General features: G+C 61.0%; 2 protein-coding genes across 2 annotated transcripts; both read left to right on the top strand.

The window, feature by feature from the left end:
* The first annotated feature begins 958 nt into the window (after positions 1–958).
* Positions 959–9,496, top strand: WDR18 (WD repeat domain 18). The gene is made up of 10 exons (XM_079328124.1): positions 959–1,204; positions 1,629–1,739; positions 3,062–3,195; positions 3,550–3,691; positions 4,232–4,375; positions 4,565–4,629; positions 4,732–4,856; positions 7,585–7,751; positions 8,208–8,276; positions 8,545–9,496. Exons 1-10 carry the CDS (start codon positions 995–997, stop codon positions 8,674–8,676), a joined length of 1,299 nt encoding a protein of 432 aa, XP_079184250.1. The 5' UTR covers positions 959–994; the 3' UTR covers positions 8,677–9,496.
* A 1,589-nt stretch (positions 9,497–11,085) lies between these two features.
* On the top strand, positions 11,086–17,290 carry GRIN3B (glutamate ionotropic receptor NMDA type subunit 3B; the record flags this gene model as incomplete). Its single annotated transcript, XM_079328696.1, is given in 11 exon segments — positions 11,086–11,377; positions 11,380–11,552; positions 12,314–12,912; positions 13,333–14,383; positions 14,747–14,892; positions 15,092–15,207; positions 15,359–15,510; positions 15,591–15,755; positions 15,965–16,032; positions 16,146–16,475; positions 16,877–17,290. Coding segments are annotated over 11 exon segments (3,129 nt in total). The 3' UTR covers positions 16,914–17,290.
* Between the last annotated feature and the right edge of the window lie 1,376 nt (positions 17,291–18,666).

The raw sequence follows: 18,666 nt of genomic DNA, 5'->3' as shown, positions 1-18,666 counted from the left end.
AAAAAAGATAAAATAAACTTAAAAAACACTGAAAGTTTACATTTTATAATAACATTATTATACAGATTGTATTTAAACGTCAGAATATTTAAGACAATTGTAACCCTGTAAAGTGAAGAAGTATTAAAAAAAAAAAAATTGTTTTGTTTGGGGTTTCTGGTCTGGGGGGCCCAGGGGTGCCCACAGGGCTGTGGGGTGTCCATAGGATTTCTTTGTGGGTTTGGGGTATCCCTGTGGGACTGTGGGGTGTTAATGGATTTATGGGGTGATGATAGGATTATGGGATGCACATGGGGCTGTGGGATGCTCATGGGGTTCCCCATGAAGTTATGGGATTATGGGGTACCTGTAGGATTGTGGGGGTGTTGGTGGGGTCCCTATTGGGCTGTGGGGTGTCCATAGGATTGGGAGATATCAAAGTTTTGTGGGGTGCTCATGGGGTTCTCAGAAAGCTGTGGAGTATAGGATTCTGGGGTGTCCACAGGGTCCCTCCAATAAAGATGTGGGGTGTCCACAGCTTTATGGGGTACCACAGGGTCCCTATAAGAATGTGGGGGGGGGGGGTTCACAGGGTTATGGGGTACCCACAAGGTCCCTATAAGGATGTGTGGGGGTCAATAGGGTTGTTATGGGGGTACCCACAGGGTCTCTAGAGGGCTGTGCGGGGGTCCATAGGGTTATGGGGTAGGCACAGGGTCCCTATAAGGATATGTGAGGGTCCATAGGGTTGTTATGGGGCTGTGCGGGGGTCCATAGGGTTATGGGGTACCCACAGGGTCCCTATAAGGATGTGGAGTGTCCCCATGTGCACACGCGGTGTCCCGGGTCACCCATCCAGCGCCGACCGGGGCGGGCCCTGCTGAGCTTCCTGCCGCGTGCGCAACTCCCGCCCCGCGCGGCCGCGACGGCGCCGCTGCTGATTGGCCGGCGCCGGGAGGAGAGGCGGCGCTCTGGGCCGCGGCCGCGCTCTCTGTGGCCCTGGCGGACCGCGAAGATGGCGGCGCCCATGGAGGTGGCGCTGGTGTCGGACGCGGCGGGGCCGCTCTGCAACTGCTCGGTCTGGGAGCTGCACACGGGCTCTGCCCTGCCCGGCTACCGCGGCGGCAACAGCGGCCCGCGCGGGTTGGCACTGCTGGGCGGCGAGCACCTGCTGGGGGCCCAGCTCGGCAAGAGCTACATCAACGTCTGGGAGCTCCAGAGGAAGGTACCGGCGCGGCGGGCGGGCCCGGGCGGCCTCGGCTCGGGGGACGCCCCCGGGTCTCGCGGGGGGACTCTGCGCCCCGTGGGGCTTGTGATGGAGCCACTCTCCCTGCAGATCTCCCGGTCCTGTGAGGAGGAGCCACTCCGCCCAGAGAGCCCCCCCAGATCCATAGTCAGACCTCTCCACAAAGACCCCCCATGGTCTCTCCCTTCATGGAGATTCCATGAAGGAAGGTCTCTGCGGAGACCCCCATGGCCCCTCTCTGCACAGAGAACCCCCGCTGTCCCCAGTTAGACCCTCAGCCCCCCCTCCCTCCATTCCAACCCCCATCCCTGTCTTGAGACCCCTCAGAGCTCCCCCTGGGCCCCCAGGTCGGGGGGCTCTGCTTGCAGCCCCTTCCCCTCTCTGATTCCTCTCTCTGCCCCAGGACCAGCTGCAGCAGAAGATCATCTGTCCCGGGCCCGTGACCTGCCTGACAGCCTCTCCCAACGGGCTCTACATCCTGGCGGGGGTCGCCGAGAGCATCTACCTGTGGGAGGTACGGGGGGTTTGGGGAGCTCAGGGCCACGCAGACTCACACCCTGGACACTCAGGGACTGTCCCCATCCCTCAAGTGTCTGTAAATTCTGGTCCTGGGGTGCCACAGCAGGCAAAGGCTGTGCTGCCTGCAGTCCATGGGGCAGCTTATCCAAGTAGGAGTGGGAGAAATCCTTCTCCTCTTGCAAGCATCTCCAAGATTTAGGGATCAGGCATGCACCCCTGAGGCAGCAGCACAGGACTTGTTGTTCCTTCAGCACTTCTCCCACGTTTCAGCTGCATATTTGTGTGTGCCCAGGGTGCCAGCAGCCCCTGCTGTGCTCTGGTCATTGTCCTGCTGGTTAATTACTGCTGGATTATTTGGGATTACGCTGCATTCCCAACATACTATTAAGGAAATAAAAGCACTAGCTTGTGCTGAGCCTGGGATTAAACCCCAGGATGCCTCACCTGCAGAGCTCCCTGTGCCAGGGGATGTTTGAGCCTCATGGTGTGGGTGGCTCTGCCTGACCCCATCAGGGTTTATTTGTATCACTGTGATTTGTAGCAGCGCTGGAATAAAATTCCTCAGGTTGAGCCTGCAGTGGGAGCTGCTGCCTGTGATGCTCCAAGCTGGGTCCTGCTCCAGCTCCCATCACCCATAGATGTGTTCCAGAGTATAGCACTGTCCCTCTGGCACATTGGAGAGGCTCCATGGAAACCATCATGGAGCTGGAACCAGCCCCTAGAGCCCTGTTTTTGTGCTGTCCATGAAAATCCTTGAATTGAGGTTTGGTTTGAGCTTTTGGTGTAATTCAGACCATGGGAAGAAGTAGACTCTTATTTTATTTGAGGCTTTTTCTCTTCTTGGTTCCCTCCCTTTCTGCAGTGCTGCCTTTTAATAAGAAATGCTCTGGCTTTGGGGAATTCCTTGTCCACCCTAAAGCCTCTGCTGGCCCAGGAACATGACCCACCCCTGGGGTGTCCTGCAGCTCTTATAACCCCCGTGGGACCTGTGGGAGGAGGGAAGAAGCCACCAAAGTAATATGAATATTAAGAGTGAACAAGAAATCTTTATTGCACACTTGTGACTTGACCAGAGGAACAGCTCTGGGTCACTGGGTTCCAGAGTTGATGTGCCAGGACCTCTCCCACTGCTGTGTGCTGAATTTCCCTGTGATCCTGAGTCCAGGCTGTTCCAGCTGTACCTCAGTGATGTCAGTCACTGTCCTGAGGTGCCAACAAGCTTATGTGGGTGTCAGAACCCACCCTTCTCCCCTCAGTGCACCAAGGGCAGGGCACTACATTATCCCTGACACCCTCCTGCCTTTCTCCTGGCTGCAGGTGTCCAACGGGAACCTCCTCGCCATCCTGAACCGACACTACCAGGACCTCACGTGCCTCTGCTTCACTGATGACAGCAGCCACTTCCTCTCAGGGGCCAAGGACTGCCTGGCCCTGGTGTGGAACCTCTACAAGTAAGGGGGCTAGGAGGCACAGGGATTTTGGAGATCCTTCTAAGCCCACAGCTGGCTCTGTGCCTGCCATGTGGGCAGGGAGCTTTTCCTTGGGGTCTTACTTGGGCTTCTTGGGAACAGGCATATGGCTCTGACTTCTTTCCCTGGGTGACACAGAGGGGATTGTGCCCTTTACTGAGGGTCTTTGTCCCTTTGGGATAGGGATCTCAGCACGAGAGCCACGGTTGCCAGCAGCTCTTGTGTCCCACTTGGTCCCTGCAGCCAAGAGAAGCATTCCCAGTGTGAGCAGAGCCTGGCCCAGCTCCCTGTGGGGCTCTGTCCTGGCTGACCCAGCTGTCTCTGCTCTCCTCACAGCGTGTTGCAGGCAGAGCCCTCCCAGATCCCTGACCCCCGGCACGTCTGGTCCCGGCACAGCCTCCCCATCACCGACCTGTGCTGCGGCTTTGGAGGGCCCCTGGCACGGGCTGCCACCGCCTCCCTCGACCAGACAGCCAAGGTGAGGCTCATTTCAGAGGTGCCAGACCCTGCAGGGTCAAAGCCAGGCTCCTGCCAGGTGGCAGGAAGCTGTCCCTGTCCCCAAGCTGTCCCGAAGCTTTGTCGGGTTGCAGTGGCTTTAATTTCTTGGCTGTCTCTGCAATGACTCAGAGCTGCCAGACCTGAGCTCTGCCTCTCCAACAACAGCAGTTTCTCTGCACCTGCCCCCAGGCTGGACTGCTGCAGTCCCTGTTGTCCTGGGAATAGGGTCAGCTCCTGTGTTTGCCATTGCTGATGTCCACAGGGAGAGGAGCAGGCTGGAGCCTGTGGGGCAGGGGATGCCCTGGGGGCAGGATGGACACAGACAGCGTTCAAACTGTTTTAAAGCTGCCTGGGAAACTTCTCTCCTGCTCACAGAGAGGCTGATCCTGGGTTCTGCCTTGGTTCTGCCTTGGTCTGAGTTTCCCAGCCACAGCCAGTGTGGGATGCCAGGATGTCAGTGTTGCTCCAATCCTGCCATTAACATTCTCACCCCTGATTCTCCTGTTCCCTCTCACTCCAGCTCTGGGAAATCTCATCTGGGGAGCTCCTGCTTTCCGTTCTCTTCGACGTGGGGATCATGGCTGTGACTCTGGACCTCTCTGAGTACCACATGTTCTGTGGGGGCATGGATGGGTCCATCTTCCAGGTCGACCTCTGCTCCTGGGTGAGTGTGTGCCCTGTCACCCCGAGACACTGTCATCTCCCCACTGCAACTGCTGTGACCTGCCAGAGCACAGGAGGACCTGGTTCCCCTATGTCTGCCCCCTCCAGACATGGTGATGAACCTGCTGGGTTCAGCCTTCCTGAATGTTAACCCCTCTCCCTTCCTTTTTTCCTTCCTTCATTTCTGCAGCCGGTACAGAGAGACCGGACCTTCCAGACAGAGCGGGACAACGGGAAGGTCTTTAAAGGGCACAGGTGAGGAACCAGACATACCTGCCAGCCACCATCTGCCCACCTCACCAGCTTCTGGCAGTCCTGGGGTCATCCTGAGTTTAAACATCCTCTTCCCCATTCCAGGAACCAGGTGACATGTCTGTCAGTCTCCACAGACGGCAGCCTCCTGCTCTCGGGCTCTCACGACGAAACCGTCCGGCTGTGGGACATCCAGAGCAAGCAGTGCCTGAAGACGATGAATCACAAAGGTAGGAATGTCCTTATCTCCAGGATCCTCACTGCCAGAGGCTGCTGCTGTCTCACCTGTGCTGCCCTGGGCACTGCAGGTGTGTTTCTGCCCCTTGGTTCACACCCTGGGAAGGGCAGAGGCGTTGGAGGGAGCTTTGGCTGTCTGGAGTGGTGCCGTGACCTTGCCTCATGTGTTAACAACCCCCTGTGCACTGTCAGGAGTGAGTCATGGATTTCACCCTGTCGCTGAGGCCACACAGGATCCTCCTTGTTTTCCCAAGGCAGCAGTCACCCCACATGCACCCCAGCTGTGTCTGGAGGGGAGACAGCTCTGTGACCCCAGCAGTAAGTGCCTGTGAGCTCATGGGGCCTGAAGTGAATCCCATATGAGCAGCCGTCTGGGATTTTGGTTTGATGGCACCAGTAAATTGCAGGAGCAGCAGTTGGGTGCCTCAGCTACCTCAAAGCAATGGGGGATTTACCCCTCCTGTTGCTGACTGTGTTCCTCCCCAAGCTGTGGTGATTTCTGGCCCCTGGTGCTGCAGTGACCAGTGGGGCTGCCTTGGGCACGGCCCAAACCCCTCCCAAAGGTGGTGGGGAAAGCCAAACTCTGTTCCTCTGTGGTGGTTGAGCTGCTGCCTCAGGGCAGTCTCTGGAAGCCAGTCTGCCTGCAGACCCTTTTCCTCTTCCCTTTGGCTGCCAAGGACCATCTCTAATTGGGACCCACTGCAGCGTCCATCCAGCCTGGCGCCGCTGGCACTAGAGGGTGAAAACAGACCAAATGGAGCTGTGAGTCATCCAAGGAGGGGGGGCCAGGCTTTGGCTCTGAGCCGGGCATTGGAGTCCTCCTGAGGCTGCAGGGAAGAATGGATGCACCAGGCTCTTCCCAGGAGGAGCAGAACCAGGCTGACCCTGAGCTGTGGGTGCTCTTCAGTCTCTGCTGGGGCAGGGTTTGGTTTCCCTGGCAGCCTTGGCACTGGCATGACTGCACTGTGCTGTGTGTGCTCAGGAATGGGCTGGGAGCCAGCACCCCCAAGCTGTGCCCTGAGTCTGGAGTCCCCCACGGGGCCCTGCAGCCTCCCAGGGTGTGGAAATCTGCTGCCCCAACCCAGCCCCCTCTTCTGAGCAGTGACATGAGCCCCCCAGCAAGGTCTGTCCCTGCTGCCCCTCCAGTGTGTCCTGCTCCCTCCCCAAGGCAGAGGTGACAGAGCTCTGACGTGGTGTTGTGACAGCAGCCCCTGGCCCAGTGTCCTCAGGACAGCATGGTCCCTCTGCTTGCTGGGGGCACACAGGACCCACTGCCCTCCCCTCAACACTGCTGCAAATAAATCCAAGGAGCTGGAGTGTGGCTCAGGGCCAGGCAGGCAGGCCAGGCACAGTGGGCTGTGCCACCAAGGGTGGCTTGTCCTTGGTGGGGGCAGAGCGGGTGGACTTTGAGAAGTCAGGCTGCTGCTCCTGGGTAATGAGCTGTGGCAGTGCTGGCCAGGCAGGGCTGCTCCCAGTCACTCTGTGTGGCTGGCACTACTCAGGGGGAAGCAGGAGACCTGTGGGATGAGGCTGGGAGCCAGTGCTGCCCCCAAATCTCTCCAGGCCTCAATTCCCATCCTGCCACACGAGCTCTGTCCTTGTTTCTGCAAACACAGCGTGGCACAGAGCATCCCTGAGGGCTCAGTCCTGCAGGGCCTTCCTGGGATGCTCTGGCTGATGTATGCTGCTGGCAGCTCTGCCTTGGAAGCTGGGTTATTTATTTCCCCCCAGCTAAGCCTAGTCCCCATGCCCAGGCTGGCCCAGGGTCACACACTGCCTGCTGCCCCAGGCCTTGGGGCAAGGTGATCTGGTACAGGATTTCCATCTGCACTGGGGCCCCAGAGTGGCTGTGGCTGGGTGGTGACCAGGTTTGGGGAACTCTGGGTTCTTTCCCAATATTTTCTCCTTTCCACCTTTCCTTTTGAACTGCTGCATGAGCTGCCAGTGCAGTGGGAATCTCACTGGTGGGCACTTGCCTCAGGAGCACAAACGTCTGATCTTTAAGGAGGGAGTGAAGCCATCAGAACTGGCAGGAGCAGCTCTGGGGCCAGGCACTCAGCAGAGCTGCTGCTCTGCTGGTGGGACCCAGCCTTGGATCCTGGGAGGAACAGATTTAGGAGCAGGCTCTGGAGGAGTAAATGGTGGTGACAGAGCCCTCGTCCGTGTCAGAGCTGCTTGTGCCTGTCTGCTCTGCAGAGACCAAAATCCTCCATCAGCTCCAGGCCTCCCTAGGCCCCACCATGTCCCCTCCCTCACCCCACACCCTTCTCCACGGCACTGGCAGCCCCCTCTCAGGTGCATGTGGATCATCTTCACCTTTGCCTTTAGCCAGGGGAAATGGATGGCCAGGCTGTGGTAGCAGAGGCCAAGCTGGAGGGGGGCTGGGGCTGCTGTGCCTGGCAGGGTGTGGGGGACAGCAGTGGGAGCTCCCAGCGAGCAGGAGCTGGGAGAGGGTGGCAGCAGCCGAGGGTAAATGCAGTAATTAACGTGCTATTCAGCTCTGCCATTGAGAGAGTGTGATGTGCTGCTGATGGATGGCAGCTCAGGGTGAGGGGAGCTCCCCCAGGCCAGGAGAGCTGCAGCCCCAGGCAGGGAGAGCTGCTGGGGAGGATGGAGAATCCTGTCCACTGCCTGTGCCAGGGCCATGCTCGCTGTTCTCAGGGCCCTGCCTCTCAAACCCACCAGGATGCAGCCTGACCTGTCCCCTCTGTGCCATCACAGGTCCAGTGACAAATGCCTTCATCGTGCTGGCCCCTGCCAACATGTTCAGCCCCGATGGGAAGCCCAGCGTGCCCCTGCCCAAGTTCAGCCGGCACCTGCACGGCACCGAGAGCAGCGACGAGCCGGCCACCGAGGGGGTGACGCTGCGCCTGGGGCTGCACCAGCAGGTACTGGGGCCACTGGGCTCTGGGGAGGGGGGACAGACATCCAGGAGGGGCTGTGCTAGAGCAAAGCTTCTCCTCTAGCTGGTGAAACCTGTCCCTGCTTTCTCCCCATCCTGGCTGCTGCAGTCATTTGTTCTCCCAGCCCCGTGCTGCAGCGTGGGCTGGCTCTGCTGTCCCACCATTTCCTTGGTTGTCCCCAGGCAGGGAGGGGTCACACACCATCAGTGTCCTGCCCATTCCAGCCTCTCTGCCAGTGGTCCCAGAGCTGCTTCTCTCTGCCAGTGTCTGCCTGTGGGCGAGTGAAAGTGACAGTCCTGCCAGAGCTGATGGATTGGGACTGTTTGCATGGCAGAGGGGACAGCAGGATTTCCCAGGGTCCCTCCCATGGGGAACCCAGTCCAGGGGCATGGGAGAGGCTCTGTGTCTGCTCTGCCAACCCTTCCATTCTGGTCTCTGCAGGAGCCTGGGCAGAGCTACCTGGAGAAGGCAGAGAAGATGTACTCGCAGATGTACTCCACGAGGGAAAAGGTGAGAGCTGCTCCCAGGCTGGGAATTGGGTACAGACCCATTGAGGGGGATCCTTGTCAGCTGATCTGACTCATGAGGGCCCGAGTAACTTGGGAACAGGGAAAAGAGCCCTGAAATCTGCTGGTGACATGAGGAGGAGGGGCTGCACTTTGAGGAGGAGGAGGGAGGGGACCTAAGGGTTTGGGGTTTATTGCTGGGGACAGAGCAGCAGCCTGTGCCTGTCAGAGCTGAGGCCCTGACACCTACCTGTTGTGTTTTCCTGTCACAGAACCTGGTGGGAGACCAGGAGCACCTGACAATCCAGGTGAGCGAGCTGGAGGAGGAGGTGAGCAACCTCCGGAAAATCAACAAGGACCTCTTTGACTTCTCCACTCGCATCATCACCAAACCAGCCAAGTGAAGAGGCTGCCCCCGCCCTCGCACCCCTCCGCCTCTCCCTGTCCGGCTCCTGGGGAGGAACCCGCCCACCCTCGGGCACCGCCCAGCCGGCTGCGAGCACCCGGCTCACCTTCCCCTGACCCGGCACACGCCGCCGCCTGCTCCGTGACACGGGACTGAGACCGGCGAGGGGGCAGCACAGGGACCGTGTTCACCCCGATTCGGGGCCGGGGGGATCTCGGGCGGCCGCTGCAGGAGGAGCTCAGGCTCCTGGGAGGGCTCAGGATGCAGCTCCTGCTCATTCCTCGTCTCTTCCCCCTGCCCCTTTTTTTGTTTCTTTTCGTTACTTGACCCTGCAGTGCAGACAAAAAAGTGTTTTCCTCTCAATACCGATTTGAGATTGGGTTTTGGAGACCCCCTTCTGCCCACCCTGTCCTGGGGATTTCTGCTCAGTGCCACTGGATCCTGTGCTCTGGACAGCAGGGGCTGAGCAGCTCAGGTGCAACCTGAGGGGGGCTGCTGCGACAGGTGGGGGGTCCCAGGCTACCAGGGCTTAGAATTGGGCTCCTGCTCCATCTGGCAGGCAGGGCCTGGGGTTTCTCTGGATTTAGAGCACAGATGGTGGTTTTGAGGCGCAGGGTCACTCTGGGGAGGGGTGGGGGACCAGCAAGGTGCTATTTCCAATCTCATCTGTCAACAATTTATATATATTTGGATCTACCGACTCTGTTTTCACGGTGTTTGGGGACTCGGCCTTTTGTATTGTCACAGCATGGCAGCGGGGGTTGTGGGTTTTGTTTAGGTTTATTTTTTACATAAAAGATTTGTTTTTTATAGTGAAAGCTGCCCACGTTGGTTTCTTTAACAACCCTTGCATGGCCACAGACATTGACCACCTATCACTGCATCCCTGGGGCTGCCCAGTGGGAGTGGGCAAGTGCTTCCTTATCCCCAAACTGCCCAGTTGCCTTCACCCCAGGGGTCCCTCCCTGTCCCTACGGGGTGTCCCCTGACCATCCCTCTGTGTCATCCCCCACCCCATTCAATACACCAAGTGCAGATGATTTAAAGTGCATTTTAAAACCGGAGCATCCGAGCATCCCCAGCTCCCGCCAGTTCCCGAGAAGATGCTTTTAGCTTAATCACTGGAGTCTGTTCCTTTCCCTTCCTCTCCTGCTCCTCCTCTTCCTCCCATCGCTTTGGATCAACAGTCATCAGCTGCAGCCTGGAGCCAGGGGCTGTGGTGAGGCAAGAGGTGGGAGCACATCCCTGCTGCAGGGACCCCCAGGGGATGCAGCCCCCAGCCAAGCCCTGACCCCAGCTCTCCCAGTCATCCCACACTTTCCCAGTCCTCCCAGTGGAGTTCCTGTTGTGGTGCTGCACTTAGAGAAGGGAGGATGGGGCTTCCCAGAGAGCCCCCCCTGTGCTGTGCCTGGTGCTTGGGGGGGGCTTTTTCATTCCAAGATCCTGCTGCCCCTTCTGCATGGACAGTGGGGGCTGTCCTGTGTTTATCCCTGTAAGAATAAGCTGCCAGGGGCCCTGTGGTCAGGGGGAGAGCAGCACCCCATGACCCTCCGTGCTCTGGCAGGATTTGTGCTGCCCTCCCTGCAGGTCCGGCTCAGCAGGGGAATTCATTAGCTGTGACTCATTACATTTATCGATATTACATGAATCAATACTTTTTGCCAGATGGATTTTGGCTCCATCCTTCGTTTTTCCTTATTAATTTAGCGTGGCTCCAGCTCTGGTTGCTGGTGTTTATGTGCCGGTGGCAGGGACCCTTGGGCTGGGTTGCGCCTCAGTTTCCCTGGTGAGGATGAGGAGGGTGACCCCACATCTCCTCCCTCAGCAGAGGAAGGCTTCACTGCTGCTTCCCTTCACCCATTCCCCATGCAGCAGGAGGAATCTCTCAGCCGTGGAACCGCCCAGCCTCGGGACCCCCCGATGTGGAAGCTGCGCCTCAGATTGTGGAGGGATAGAGATCGGGGTGGGGCCTTTACCAGGATGGAGGCGGCAGTTCCCGGCTCGGGGACCGACCCGAGGGGACTTTCGCTGGGGGCCGGAGGAGGAGGAGGAAGAGGAGGAACATCTCAGTGGTCCAGAGGTAGCCGGGACGACCCCGGGATCAGCGGGCATCTCTGTGCCGGGGGACCCGAGGGTCGCAGCCCTCGGACGGCAGCACCGCGCGGGTGGGGTGGGGGCCCCACTGCTGCGGGGTGCGGGGAGGGGGGAACCCGCGCCGTGCGTGGGCGTGGACGGGGCGGCTGCGGGCGGGTCCGGCGCTGCGTGGGCCGGGTCCGGCGTGACCCACCGCGCACCGGGGGCTGCGGGGCCTCGGCGCTACCCGGGGAGGGGGGACTCCGGCGGGACCCGGCTGGGGTCCCTGCCCGTAGCCGGAGGAGCGCAGAGCAGCGGGGCCGGTGCGGGGTGCATGGCGGGGCTGCGGGCGCTCTGGCTGCTGGCGGCGGCGCTGGGGGCGGCGGGGGGACACCCGCATCCCTGCCGCGTCCCGGCCCCCCCCGGCCCCGGCCCCGGCCCCGGCCCCGGCTCCGGACCCACCGTGCGCCTCGGGGCGCTGCTGCCGCCCGCGCCCGCCCGCGCCCGGCTCCGCGCCGCGCTGGCCCGAGCCGCCGGTGGCGGCCCCGCAGGGAGCCCCGGGGCGGTGACGCTGCCCCACAACCTCAGCCTGGAGGTGGTGGGGGGCGGCCCGGCGGCGCGGGACCCGGCTCGCTGGCGCGGTGGCTGTGCGGGGCGCTGGCGGGGCGCGGCGTGGCCGCCGTCCTGGCGCTGCCCCGCTCCCGCCGGGAGCTGCTCCAGCTCGACTTCCTCGCCGCCGCCCTCCAGGTCCCCTTCGTCAGCATCCTGGACACCCGCTGGCCGCTGCCTTTCCGAGCGCAGGTGAGACCCGCAGCGCCGGCGCTGCACGGGGACGCGGCTCCCGTCCCCCGCTCCCGTCCCGGCTCCGTCCGCGCTCCTGTCCTGATCCCCGCTCCGGATCCCTATCAGCTCCATCCCGATTCCCCTCCCGACTCCATACCGACTGTGTTCCGCGGGTCCTCCTCCCGGCTCGGACCTGCCTCCGATCGCGATCCCGATCCCGGCTCCGATTTCAGCTCCAATACCGAATCCCAAGCACTCATCCTTGCTGCATCTCGACTTCCTTCGGGCTCCATCCCGGCTCTGTTCTCCCTCTGTCTTCTCTCCCACCGCGGCCCCATCCCATCCTCACTCCCACCTCCATACTGCCTCTAGCCCAGCCTCATCCTGGGCCCCATCCTGGCTGTCTGACTCCCATCGCAGCTCTATTCCAGCCCCCTCTTGGCCCTTATTCCAGCCCTATCCTGGCTCTATCCCAGCTCCCATCTCAGCTCTCTCCTGGCCCCTTGCCCAGCTCTATCCCAGACCCAGGTCCAGCTTTCACTCCAAGGTAAGTTCCCCGGTTCCTCTGGAAGCTCTGCAGCCCTCAGCCCCAGTCCCCACTCCATTCTGTCTCCAGAAGGGCCCCAGGATGTGTCCTGGCAGTGGATCCCACACAGGAACTGGGCAGGAGATGGGCTGGGAGTGTGGGATGACCTCAGAACAGGTGGGCCCATGTCTGGTGCTGCCTCTGGGTTCTTCCCATGGGCAGAGGCACAGCCACAAACCTTGTGTGTTGGCAGAGTCCCTTTCACTTCCACATGGACCGGCAGAGCTCACCAGAGACGCTGGTGGATGTGCTGGTGAGTGTCCTGCAGGCCAACGACTGGCAGGAGACCAGCCTGGTGCTCTGCCACCCCTGGGACATCGATGGCTTCCTCCACCTCTGGGCCCAACGTTCCCAGCTCTTCCTCCACACTGTGCTGGACCTGGGCTACCTGGATGAGCCCAGGGCCACCCGCTACCTGCGGCAGCACGGAGACCGTGTCAGGAGCCTCTCCAGCCCAGTGCTGCTGCTGGGCTGTGACCTGCACCGTGCTCGACTCGTTTTCCAGGCAGCCGAGGAGTTGGGGCTGCCACCACAGGAATTCCACTGGATGCTGGGCTTCCCTCTCAGTGCCAGCGAGCTGCAGACCGAGGGCCTGCCCCCAGGGCTGCTGGCCTTTGGGGAGGTCAGCCGGCCACCACTGGAGCTCTTTGTGCAGGACATGGTGGGACTGGTGTCCCAGGCCATTGCCCTCGCTGCCCGCGGCCGACCCGACCCCGCACAGCTGCAGACCACGGGCAACTGCAACGACAGGCACCGGGCAGGCGGCGAGTCCCCAGGGCTCTTCCTTGCCCGGTAAGGGGGTGCTGGGGGCTCCTCTTTTCCCCCATCCTGGCTCTGTGGTATTGGGGTGCATGGGAGGGTTCTGCCCCAGACCTGGGATGGGGTAAGGGCAGAGCCAGGGGAGCCCTGGGCTCAGGGCAGTGCTGTCCCCAGTGTGTGCAGCCACCACCATGGGGCTCAGGCCCCAGGACACAGTTAGCACTGCACAGGGGGGACGTGTCACTTCAGATCTCCTTAACACTGCCAGAGCACGGTCGCTCTATAAATATTAATAACATTTGGCCCTGGCAGCACAGCGAGCTGCAGGGCAGCACAGCGGGGCTGGATCCTGCTGCTCCTCTGTGACCTTGTCCCTGCCTGGGTCGGGCATGTCCCACTCCCAGCTCCCAGCTGACACAGAGCACTGCAGCAGTGAAACCCTTTCCTTGGCAGGTTCCTGGCCAACACATCCTTCCACGGCCAGACAGGGCTGGTGCATGTGGAGAACACAGCCCTGGTGAGGCCAGAGCAGCAGTTCCGCATCTGGAGCCTGCGTAGGGACTCCCAAGGGGTCCCTACCTGGATGACAGTAGGCACCTGGAGCCATGGCAAGCTGCAGCTGGAGGAGGGCGTGTGGCAGAGCCAGCAGCAGCACAGGAGCCCCGGCGATGCGGCCGAGGGTGCCCGTACACGGCTGCGGGTGGTGACCTTGGTGGAGCATCCCTTTGTCTTCACCAGGGAGGTGGATGAGGAGGGGAACTGCCCGGCCGGGCAGCTCTGCCTGGACCCCGGCACAAACGACTCGGCCGTGCTGGACGCCCTCTTTGAGCAGATTGGCAATGGCAACGGCTCAGTGCCACGGGAGTACAAGAAATGCTGCTATGGGTATTGCATTGACCTGCTGGAGAAGCTGGCGGAGGACATGGCCTTTGATTTTGAGCTCTACATTGTGGGCGATGGGAAATACGGGGCATGGAAGAACGGGCGCTGGACGGGACTGGTGGGGGACCTGCTCAGTGGCACGGCCCACATGGCTGTCACCTCCTTCAGCATCAACTCGGCGCGGAGCAAAGTCATCGACTTCACCAGCCCCTTCTTCTCCACCAGCCTGGGCATCCTGGTGAGGACCAAGGACACGGCATCGCCCATCGGGGCCTTCATGTGGCCCCTGCACTGGACCATGTGGGTGGGAATCTTCGTGGCGCTGCACATGACCGCGCTCTTCCTCACCCTCTATGAGTGGAAGAGCCCCTATGGAATGACCCCCCACGGCCGCAACCGCATGAAGATCTTCTCCTACTCCTCAGCCCTCAACCTGTGCTATGCCATCCTCTTTGGGCGCACTGTCTCCAGCAAGACGCCCAAGTGCTGCACCGGTCGCTTCCTCATGAACCTCTGGGCCATCTTCTGCCTCCTGGTGCTCTCCAGCTACACGGCCAACCTGGCAGCTGTCATGGTGGGGGACAAGACCTTCGAGGAGCTCTCGGGCATCCATGACCCAAAGGTGGGCGAGTGTCCAGCTGCTTCAGATGGACTGGGAGTGGGCTGAAGGGGCTGAGGGGGGTCCTGTCCTTCCTTCTGCACCTTCCTCCTGCTCTCCAGCCACAGTTCTGCATTTGTAAGAGTGGGTCGTCTTTGTGACCTGCAGAAAGCTTTGTATGTTTAATCCCAACCTCAGCTGCAAGGCAGGGGGAAGTGGGTTGAGCTCCTGCTGAGGTCCCACTGAGGCTGATCTTGGGGAAGCCCTTTCCCAAACACCCCAAGAGCTGCTGCACCTCTGGGGCAGCCCAGACACCCTGCCTGGGACTCAGGGCTGGGGACACATTCCTGGGACCAGGGGTGCTGATGCTCTGGTGCCTCCTTCCAGCTCCATCACCCCTCACAGGGCTTCCGCTTCGGCACAGTGTGGGAGAGCAGTGCTGAGGAGTACATCAAGAAGAGCTTCCCCGAGATGCACGAGTACATGCGGCGCTACAACGTTCCCACCACCCCCGACGGCGTCACCATGCTCAAGTAAGGGGCAGGGAGAGCATAAGGGGGTCCCCCCCACCTTTTACCCCTCCCTGAGCATCTTTTGTCCCAGCCTTGGAGCCTTGCACACCCCTCTCCACAAACACGAGTGCCCCACCTCCGGGAGGGGTGTCAGGCTGGGGGGGATGCTAGGGAAGGGAGGAGCAGCCCCTCCCTGAGCATCCCCCCCATGCTGGTACAGGACAGAGCCCGCCAAGCTCAACGCCTTCATCATGGACAAGTCGCTGCTGGATTATGAGGTGTCCATCGACTCCGACTGCAAACTGCTCACTGTGGGCAAACCCTTCGCCATCGAAGGTTTGGGGGGGCTGTGGTGGGAAGGGGGTTCTGCTGTGTGTGTGTGTGATCTGGCTGGGGTGGTGCCCCCTCCATGGTGGGCACTGGGGGCTGTATCCCCCCCCCCCCGTCCCAGCACTGCCCCTCTCTCCTCCCCCCACACCGGGGCCAGGCTACGGCATCGGCCTCCCGCAGAACTCGCCGCTGACCTCCAACGTCTCCGAGTTCATCAGCCGCTACAAGTCCTCGGGGTTCATCGACCTCCTGCACGACAAGTGGTACAAGATGGTGCCCTGCGGCAAACGCGTCTTCGCTGTCACTGAGGTGCGGCGGCTCCTCGGCCGGGGGGGGCTCTGGGGTCCGGCACCCCCCGCAGCCCAGCCCACACCTCCTGCTGCCCGCAGACCCTGCAGATGGGCATCTACCACTTCTCGGGGCTGTTCGTGCTGCTGTGCATCGGGCTGAGCGGCTCCCTGCTCACCTCGCTGGGCGAGCACGTCTTCTACCGCCTGGTCCTGCCCCGCATCCGGCGCAAGAAGAAATTCAATTACTGGCTGCACACGAGTCAGGTGGGGCCGGGAGAAGGGGCTCACACAGAGCCCCAAAGACCCCTAACCCCATGTCGCTGCTCCCTCATAAATCGCACTATCCCTGCCCTTCTCCAGCCCCAGACCACCAACCCCTGTTTAACCCCTGAACCATCACCCTCCAATTAATCCCTGGCCTGTTAACCTCCAGCCCATCACTCCCCAGCTCACTCTTGCCTTGTTCCGCACAGAAAATCCATCGGGCTCTGAATATGGGCACGGAGGAGCGGAAGAGCCAGCAGCTGAAGCTGGAGCAGAGGTACAGCTGGGACTGCTCAGCCTGCCCTGCCCTCCTCCTTCTCCCTGTGAACACCCAGAGTTCGGGGGGCATTCAGAGGGACCCCACACCCCAATTCTGCTCTTCCCACGTAGGTGCGAGCCCCAGCCGGGGTCGGCACCGGCGGCACAGCCCTGGAGCGCCCTGCGGAAGGAGGCACGGCGGGTCCGCTTCCAGCTGGACAGAGCCCCCCCCGAGGCCGAGGGGTCCCCGCGGCACCCCGGGAACGGGCGGCCCCCGCAGCCCCTGGACAGAGCGGCCGGTGAGAACGAGCTCCGGGAGCTGGAGGAGAAGATCCAGGAGATGCGGGACCAGCTGCGAGCGGCGCTGCTGAGGAAGAGCGAGCTGGTGTCCGTGCTGGGCACCACCAAGGGCGGCCGGACACTGCCCGTCCCGCTGACCACCGAGGAAGAGCGGGGGGAGAGGTGAGCTGGGGGGGCAGGGACCCCCCAAAACATGCCAGGCCAGGCTGCTGTGCTGGGGCGGGCCAGGGCAGGCCACCCGCTCTTCCGGTTCAGAGAGGGAGTGGAATTAAAAAGGGAGGGGGCAGATCCTGGGCTGCCCAAGCTCTGGGGCCTTTGTCTCTTCCCCCCATCCCTTCTGCTGGCAGTGGGGATTTGAAGGGCCGGGAGGTTTTTTTGGGGTGTTGAGTTGGGGCGAGAGGTCCCTGCAGTGCCTGGACAGAGCTCAGCCCCGCGCACCCGCTCTGTTTCCACACCACATAAATAAAGATAACGAAGGAAGACGAAGTCTGCTTTTCCTCTTCCCCAAATGCAGCCAGGGCTGGCTGAGAGCAACCCTAACCCTTCCCCTCCTTCCTCCGCAGGCCCAGCTCAGCCCCGCCGCAGGACGGCCGCGATTAGGAGGAGGAGGAGGAGGCAGAGGAAGCTCCCGCATGCACGGGGCAGGAGGAGAGACCGAGACCGGCACCTCCCTCTGGAGAAGCAGCTCCAGGGCAGCAAAACCGGGCTGGTCCCAGAACCACCGCAAAGCAGAACCGGAGCCTTCCTCGGGCGGAGGGTGAGGGATGGAGACGCTGCACGGGGAGCGGGACAGGCTGCGCCCCTAAGGAACAGCTCCCCACCCCACTACAGGCGGCTGTGGAAGGAGCCGGAGCCCTGCAGTCCCTCCCCTGGCACGGAGGCTGCCCAGGGACAGGGTCGGTGCTCGGCTCTCTGCCCTGCCACCGCCCCTGCACAGTGCAAGGGGACAGATGGTGACAACTCCAGGACACAGGGGGAGGCACCCCCAGGACTGAGCATTCACCTCGCTGCCCCCAGGACTCCCACACGTCAGCCCAGCACAGCCGTGGGCAGGACATGGGGCAGCACTGCAGGAGCTGTTAAGAGATAATATTTATTATTATATACAAACACATTTTGTACATTAATTAAATAGAATGAACTCTACTCTTCATTCATCAAATAATTTGGTTTGGTGTCCCCCCTTCCCCTCCCACCCACTCCTCTGAAAAGCCTATGGTCATTCCTGGTGCTCCAGAGGCTGGGAGCCAGTTGGCCACAAGGCCCCTTCTCAGGAGTGCTGGCAGCAGCAAGATTTGACCTGCTGGTCACAGCAGGATCCCCCCTGCCCTGGAGCAGCACCACGGCTGCCCCAGGTAAAAAGGTGAAGCAAAAAGAGGGCACCCAGGTGGGAAAGGCAGAGGGGTGAGGAGGGGGCTCTGAGCCCCCTCGTGTTGACAAGGTAACACTGAAACGCACGGAGCCCTCGGGGGAGATGGAATCCAAACACTGCTCAGCCATAGGGGGACAACACTGAACTTGGGGACACCTGTGCAGGGACCCAGCCAACCCCAAGAGCTTATGTCACCTCCTGTCCCTGCTCTGTCCCACCATGGTTCTCCCAGAGCTTCATCCCACCTCACTCTGCTCCACCCCCCTGCACAAACCCTCCTTCCAGCACATCCTGGCATGGATCTGGCCCCTCTGCAGGGCTCCACAGGCAGCCCCCCAGCTCAGCCAGCCTCCCCTCCACTGCCAGGGAAATATGGGAAATCCAGCTGAAATGTCTTGGCTTTTAGTGTTTTGGTTTTTTTGCTAAACCAGCTCATGCAAACAATCCAGGCACGAGGAGCCACTCTCCTCTGGGATGGGGCTGATCCTAAACACAGACGTGTCCCATGGGAGGGACAAGGCACTGGAAAGCAGCTGCCTCACCCAGAGCAGAGCTGTGCAGGACAGAGCCTCTCCAGACACCCACTGCAGCACAGCTCCCTCCAAGCATCACTCCTGGCTCCTGGGATGGCAGCTCCCACCTGGACACAGCACCTTCCACCTCCCAACCCACCCACCAAGGGAAGTTTAAGGATAGAAAAAAGGGAGCTGAAGAACTGCAGCTTTCTGCTTTGGTTGTGCCCTGGCCTGGGCAAACTTTGTGCCTGGGGAAGATAAAAGCTCCTCCTCCCCTCAGGAGCAGGAAAGGTGACCAGGAATCACCTCTGTGCATCTCCCACAGGGGCTGGACACTGTGTCTGTTCTATCTGCTCCTCCTATAACCACAGAGCTGCCAAGCCTGTGGCCTGTCCCAAGTCAGCTCCCACCTGGGATCAGCACCTGAACTGCAAACAGAGCTGCAGGGGCAAAGCTGGGGACTGGG

Source organism: Erithacus rubecula (genome assembly GCF_903797595.1).
Source record: "Erithacus rubecula genome assembly, chromosome: 28".
NCBI lineage: Eukaryota > Metazoa > Chordata > Aves > Passeriformes > Muscicapidae > Erithacus > Erithacus rubecula.
This window is presented reverse-complemented; position numbering and strand designations above follow the sequence as displayed.

What these genes read in the sequence shown, in the direction of transcription:
- WDR18 (XM_079328124.1), top strand. Translation starts at nt 995, where the DNA reads ATGGCGGCGCCCATGGAGGTGGCGCTGGTGTCGGACGCGGCGGGGCCG. An exon ending in GAAGACGATGAATCACAAAG is followed by an intron (nt 4,857 to 7,584) that starts GTAGGAATGTCC and finishes GTGCCATCACAG; the next exon opens with GTCCAGTGACAAATGCCTTC. An exon ending in TGTACTCCACGAGGGAAAAG is followed by an intron (nt 8,277 to 8,544) that starts GTGAGAGCTGCT and finishes TTCCTGTCACAG; the next exon opens with AACCTGGTGGGAGACCAGGA.